This window comes from Cetorhinus maximus, chromosome 10 (assembly GCF_964194155.1).
Source record: "Cetorhinus maximus chromosome 10, sCetMax3.hap1.1, whole genome shotgun sequence".
NCBI lineage: Eukaryota > Metazoa > Chordata > Chondrichthyes > Lamniformes > Cetorhinidae > Cetorhinus > Cetorhinus maximus.
The window spans coordinates 133,438,034-133,445,153 of NC_135888.1; the positions used below are offsets into that span (position 1 = coordinate 133,438,034).

At 48.6% G+C, this 7,120-nt stretch overlaps 1 protein-coding gene across 1 annotated transcript in view; it reads right to left on the reverse strand.

The window, feature by feature from the left end:
* Positions 1 to 4,993, reverse strand: part of tnip1 (TNFAIP3 interacting protein 1) — a 122,411-nt gene extending 117,418 nt beyond the window's left edge. Inside the window, exon 1 of the mRNA XM_078551256.1 lies at positions 4,845 to 4,993. Within this exon, the coding sequence (XP_078407382.1) occupies positions 4,845 to 4,987 (143 nt within the window). The 5' untranslated portion in view covers positions 4,988 to 4,993. The remainder of the gene's footprint in view (positions 1 to 4,844) is intronic.
* Positions 4,994 to 7,120: the final 2,127 nt, after the last annotated feature.

Genomic DNA, 7,120 nt, shown 5'->3' on the forward strand with positions numbered 1-7,120 from the left:
ACATTTTCTTTACATTCTTCATAACAATTTGCATTTATATAGTGCCTTTAAACTAGTAAACACTCCAAAATGCTTTACAGGCCTGATTGTAGCACAAAAATTAACACTGAGCTAAAGAATGAGACATTAAGAATAATGAGGCAGGATTTAAGGAGGATCTTCTCCTGGTGCTATTCTAGTGAATCATGTGCTTGTTCAAGGCTTATGATGCAATTAACACCCAATGCTGATGTTTTAGATGCCCCCAGGCCCTTTAAGAATAGGTCATATATGAGAAAGCCATTCCTTCCTATAGCCTTGAAGCTGTGTGGCTATTAACATCACCCACCCATTCCCTCCTACAGGCCTTGTTTTATTCCAAAAAACACAACCTTGGAGTCAACTAACCACGTTGTCTTGAAGCCCCCTCCCACCCACCCCGTCTGCTACATCAAACACCCACCCACTCCTTCCTGCTCGTCTCAACTGCGCCCCCTCTCTTCAGCCTCGAAGGTGGCGGTGAGGCCAGGACTCTCTGAGTCTCGGCCCTCACCTAGTTTACGCAATACTAAAAATTCCCACTCGTGTGAAGCAGTGTCTAATCTAGAGGCTCACCCCTCGCCCCTTCCTCCATCTTCCCGTGCCTGACTCATCTCTGCAGGTCAAGGTTCAGTCTGGCACCCTGTCTGCACTTTTTCATGTGACACCTTGCCCTGGAAACCAGATGTTCAGAGTGTTTAAAAAAACAATCCACTGGCCCAGCCACTTCCTGTCAGTCTCCCTGCTTCCTCTCTTCGCACTTTCATTTGCAGCTTTTCTGTCTCACTGGCCTGTGATTGTTCAATCACTAACAAGGACAGTTCAGGGTCCAAATATCCCCATTGTGCTCCCCCGACAGATTCCCAGAGGGGCCATACCTGGAGTGAGACCTTCCCCCTGCCATTAACTCAGATCCTCTTTTCTTAATCTGCACTTCCTCTCTTTCAAGAAACTTCACCTTTCTGCTCCTCTCTGTGTTGCACCAACAACGAGAACTTGCATTTATATAGCACCTTTATCGGAGTAAACGAACATCCCCATAGTACTTCACAGGAGTGACTACCAGTGCAAAATTAGTTGCCAAGCCACATAAGGAGGCATCAGGCTAGGTGACTGAAAGCTTATTATAGAAGGACAGACAGGGGACACAGTCTCAGAATAAGGGGGAAGGCCATTTAAGAATGAGATGAGGAGGGATTTCTTTAATCAGATGGTGGTGAATCTTTGGAATTCTCATTCATCCACTTAGGGCTGTGGAAGCTCAATCATTGAGCATGTTCAAGACAGATATCGATAGATTTCTGGATACTAATGACATCAAGGGATGGGGGGGGTGAAATGGCATAGAGATAGATGATCAGCCATGTTCTGTTTGAATAGGGGAGCAGACTCGATGGGCCGAATGGCCTCCTCCTGCTCCTATGTTCCTATGAAATATAGAAAAGTACAGCACAGAAGGAGGCCAATTGGCCCATCAAGTCTGCACCAGCTTTTTTGAATCCAGTTGGTCCCATTCCCCTGCACCTTCCCCATGTCGTTGCAATTTTTTTCTGCTTGGAGTACTTATCCAATTCCCTTTTTGAAAGCTACGATTGAATCTGCTTCCACTGCCCTATCACTTCAAATGCATCCATGCCTAGTCCATTCCAAACCCTAACTACCTGCGGCATAAAGAAGTTTTGTAATTGTTCAAAGAGCTAGGTTTTGAAGAGTGTCTTAAAGAAGGAGAGAAAGGAAGATAGAGAGAGAGAGAGAGAGAGAGAGAGAGAGCGAGATCAAGAAACTGAAAGGTTTAGGGAGGGAATTCCAGACCTTAGGGCCCAGGCAGCTGAAGGCACGGCTGCCATTGGTAAGGGGGATGAAAATCAGGGATGCGCAAGAGGCCTGAATTGGAGGAGCACAGAGATTTACCCTTTGCAAGAATGGCCACCAACTAGACATCAGGAATCCAGGCTGGACTGGGGTCATTCAGTTCAATTGGAATGGCCCAAATTGCAGCAGAGTTGGATTCTTCCTGGTCTTTGCAACCAGGGATGTTACATTTCAAGGACTGGTTGCAAAGACTAGGATTGTATACCCTTGAATAAAGAGGGTTAAGGGGTGATCCGATCAAAATGATTGAGATGATGGAACAAGTCGATAGGTTAGATAAAGAGGAACTATTTCCTCAGTGGAGGGAGACCAGAAGAAGGGGATCCAGAGCTTTATAATTATAGCTAGGCTGTTCAGGGGTGATTAAGGGACTCAGGGAGCGGGGTGGAGGAGCGGGAGCATGGTGTGGGGAGTATGATATGGGGAGAGTTCTGGGGGGAGTAGAGGGAGAGCAGAAGCACGGGGAGAAGGCACAGAGAGAGCACTTGGGGAACAGGGGGAGAGCCTTTGACCTCTGCTCATTAAATTACTCCCAACTCCGTTGCCCAGGGCTGCAAAACTGGTCCTATATCAAGGACCCTCTTGATTTTTCTCAAGGTGGGTTCATAATTTTTAAAGGCTTATTCCACAATTCATCCCAGGTTTGCTCAGTGATTTTTCAGAAAATTGGCCCAAGATTTTTCTTATATTTGGCCCATATTTTTCCCACATTCCTTCAATAATTTTTCTCATTTTGACCACAACTAATTCCTACCTTTGGACAAAGATTTCCCCCTGGGTTCCATCACAAATTCTCCATGCTGTTCTCCATTTTAGTTTCATGATTAACCACAAATTTGATTCTCGATTTTCTCCAAATGTAGTTCATGATCTTTTGAAATCTTTCCCAAATTTTTCCCAAGCTTGGTCTCAGATTTCCCCAAAACTTATTTTGCAATTTTTCCCCAATTTTGGTTCAGGTTTATTCAAAGGTTTCTTCCAGGAAGGTTCTCATGTTTTGTCGATGATGTTCCTTCTTTATATGCTATAGTTATTGCCAAATTTGGTCCAGAATTGACCTTGGTGATCGATTTGACCCTAAGCTGAGCAGCTGACCTCATATCATCTCCATTATCAAGATCGTCTATTTCCACCTTTGTAACCACCTCCTTACATAGTCTGACCTACATGTGACTCCAAACCCACAGCTATGTGGTTGACTCTTAAATGCCCTCTGCAATGGCCTAGCAAGCCACTCAGTTGTATCTCAAGGGCAATCAGGGGTGGGCAAATAAATGTTGGCTTTGCCAGCAATACCCATATCCCATTAATGAATTAACATCACTGGTCCCTTGATTTACTCTGCTGATACATTCATCCATTATCTCAAGACTTGACTATTCCAATGCTCTGCCTGTCTCCCAACTTTCCCTCACCCTTCGTGTAAAATGTGCTGCCCACATCCTAACTCACGCCAAGTCCCATTTATCCCCTATGCTCATTGACCTACATTGGCACATTATCCAAAAACACCTTGATTTTAAAATTCTCATGTTTGTTTTCAAGTTCCTTCAAGGCTTCACCTTCCCTAACTCTGTGAGCTCCTCCAGTCCAACCATCCGAGATCTCTGCTCTCCTCCAAGTCTTGCAACCAATGCATCCTCCATTTTAATTGTTCCAACATTGGCGGCCATGCCTTCAGCTGCCTAGGCCCCAGCTCTGGAACACTCTCCCTGAACCTTTCCGCCTCTCTCTCCTCCTCTAATACTCTCCCTTACCTCTTCCCCTGACACATCAGATAACTGTAAGGATAAGTTAAGCAATGGATCTGTCTGGCATTGAAAGCAACATTTCAAATGCAGAGGCTATTGTGGTGATAAGAGAAGGTCAGAGGCTGGGAATCCTGTGGTGAGTAACTCACCTTCTTACTCCCTAAAGCCTGTCCACCATCTACAAGGCACAAGTCAGGAGTGTGATGGAATACTCCCCACTTGCCTGGATGAGTGCAGCTCCAACAACACTCAGGAAGGTCAACAGCATCCAGCGCTAACCAGCCTGCTTGGTTGGCACCCCATCCACCACCTTCAACATTCACTCCCTCCACCACCGATGCACAGTAGCAGCAGTGTATACCATCTACAAGATGGACTACAGCAACCCACCAAGCCTCCTTCAGCAGCACCTTCCAAACTCGTCACCTCTACCACCTAGAAGGACAAGAACAGTAGACACTAGGGAACACTGCCAACTACAAGTTCCCTTCCAAGTCACATACCATCCTGACTTGGAAATATGTTCCTTCACTGCCGCTGGGTCAAAATCCTAGAACCCCCTCCCTAACAGCACTGTGCGTGTGCCCAAACCACATAGACTGCAGCGGGTCAAGAAGGCAGCTTAACACCTCAGGGGCAATTAGGGATGGGCAACAAATGCTGGACCAAGGACGTGTTTGAACATATAAAAAGACTCATATTTCGACCAGGCTGACTTTCTAACTGAGTCAAAGGGGCAAAAATAATATGTTTCAAAAAAGACATTTCACAGAAGACAAATCAAATAGCAATTGTTACAAACATAAGAGAATCCAAGGTCAGGTAATATTGCTTAAACTGATACTGAAGTGCCAACTATTATTTGTAAAGTGTTTAAAACCACGAAACTCTCAACACCGAAAATGCCCGATTTCACTGGTGGAGCTTATTACGAGAGAGTCTAAATTTAAAACGTAAGCCTGTTTGGGATTCAGGGAGCTGGATAACTGAATTCCACAACACGAAAAAATAATTTGCAACTGCTTAAAAAAGATAGGAATATTTTTTTTACAAGGAGACTGGAGTCAATTTTAGTTCACTCCAAAAGCCACTCACTTACAGAAAGTTCAAATAAACCCCATAGTCAGCGTAGTTCAACCCCAGGGAAGCATCGATGTGGCAGAGTATATTGTAAATAATCTTTTGAAAAATGGAAACACTCACCAAAGCGACGTCTGCAGCAGCCGCAGCCGAACTAACTTGTGTTGCACTCTTAAACTCGGAGTTTCTGATGTCTCTGGCTGATGGGGAAATCCCGTTGCGTAAGGAAACCAGTCAATTCCTGAGACTAGGAGCTCTGTCTGCATCTCAAACTGCCTGAACCAAGCACATTTGAACCACCGTTCAATTAATTATTTGTCCCCCCCACCGAATTCAGTTGTTGCCCATTCGTTGGGCTGAATTTTCCCAGAACTGCACGAGTTGCGGTATCGGGTGGGTAAAATGGAGTCCTACCCGCCGATGAAAATGGCGGGGTTTTCCACGCCGTATCTTCCCGTGCCCACCTCATTATATATTCACTCCCGCGAAACACGCCGCTTCCATGGCGGGCGGGCTCTCATTCGCTCGCTCGCCATCACCCCCGCTGTTGCGTCACACCAGCCGCCATCTTTAAAAGGCAGCCGCCAGCAAAGCGCTCATCGCCACCAGCTCACCACCACTGCCCGGGAGACATGGCCAGCAAAGGCAAAAAGACTGCGGCCCCCGCCCCCCCGCCCGCTTCAATGAAGGGTCCCTCGAGTGACTGCTGAATGCCGTGGAGGCCCCGCCGGGGTGTGCTCTACCCCCACAGGATGCGTAGCAATGTCACCAAATGGTTTGGGAGGCAGTGGTCAGCGGTGGTCAGCGGCAACGCCCTTCAGAGGAGGACAGCCACCCAGTGCCACAAAAAGATGAGTGATCCCCTCCGTACCGCCAGGGTAAGTCACTCTTCTCATCACTCCCAACTCACACACTCACAAACCCATCACACACCCACAGGGCCCTCACTCACTGCCAGTTCAAGGGACATCACCATTCACTCTCTCACACTCACTGTCATTGTCCTCACCCTGTCCATGGGACCACTCATCACCCACACAGGCCAGGCATACTTATCACCCAGCCCGGCAGGCATCCTCACACACTCTCCCCATCTCTATCCATGCAGGACAAACTGGCTCACAACGGGAGGGAAAGGTCACAGACAGGTGGAGGGATGCCGGAATTCAAAGTTCTGACAGAATTTGAAAACAGAGCCATCCAGCTGGCCGGCGATGACCGGGACCGGTCCTGTGCTGACGGTGAGGTCGGCGCTGCTCTACCAAGTGAGGATCCATCAGATAACCACGCTGTGAGTGATGTGTCCTCTTTCTGGAATCTGGAGGTACCCTCCCTGAAGTCCTGTCACAGCGCCCACCCACACCCTCCACCAGCGCAGAGACACACACCTCGGTGGGACCGAGCTTTAGAGTAGCCTCGGGACCACAATCTGGTGAGCTCACCGCACTGTCTGATCCACAGCAGGCGGAGGCTGGGACTTCCCAAGTCCCCAGCACTCAGAGGGCTGCTGGAGGCCAGAACATTGCTGAGTCTGAGTCAGATGATGAGTCTCTGGGCTTGGTCATGTCACAGTTGCTGGAGCTGCAAAGGCAAGCTTGGGAACATCAGGAAGGGATGTCCACTGCCGTCCTCAGATTGCAAGGCAGAATGGAGGAGTCCGTCCATCTTCAGGCTGAGGTGATAGCGCCGGCATTGCAACGCATCAAGGTCAACACTGGCAGGATGGTGGCCACCATGGAGACCTTGGTCCAAGACATCACTCCTGCACTGCTGCATGGGCTTAACTCCATCACTGATGCCATAGTTGGCCTCCAACAGTGTATGCCGAGGGGTGCTGGGCAGCTCGATCTCACTACAGCTACCCCTTCCACTCATGGAGTCAGCCAGGGGCCCTCGGGCACCCACAGGGAGGAGGATCAGGAGGTGCACACTCCAGTGACCAGCCCATCTGAATCCCCTCTTCCTGTGACCTCCACAGCTCCAGCTCCACAGGCCGAGGAGGGTGCCACACAGCAGGACCCTGGAAGCAGGCCGGGACCCTCCAAATTTCGGCCCTTCAGAGGACGCCCACCAAAGTCATCACAGACAGGGTGTCACAGTCAGCAGGCTGCCTCCACCTCCACTGTGGATGTCCGGGGAGCACCAAGACGTAGCGGCAGGGTTAGGACAGTTAAGGAGAATTAGCTGCACAGCCTGGGCACGGGTGTTAATCACTTTTACATAATGTTCACTATTGTCAATAAACTCTCAAGATTGTCTCCTGCCTATGGCTTCATGTTCTGATGAGCAGTGTACTTGTCTCTCACAAGTGAAACGTTTCTGCACAAAATAAAGGCAGGTGTCTCAGTCCAGGGTGTCGTCCCTGTGCTCGGTGCAGCTTTTAGACCACAGTGATGGAC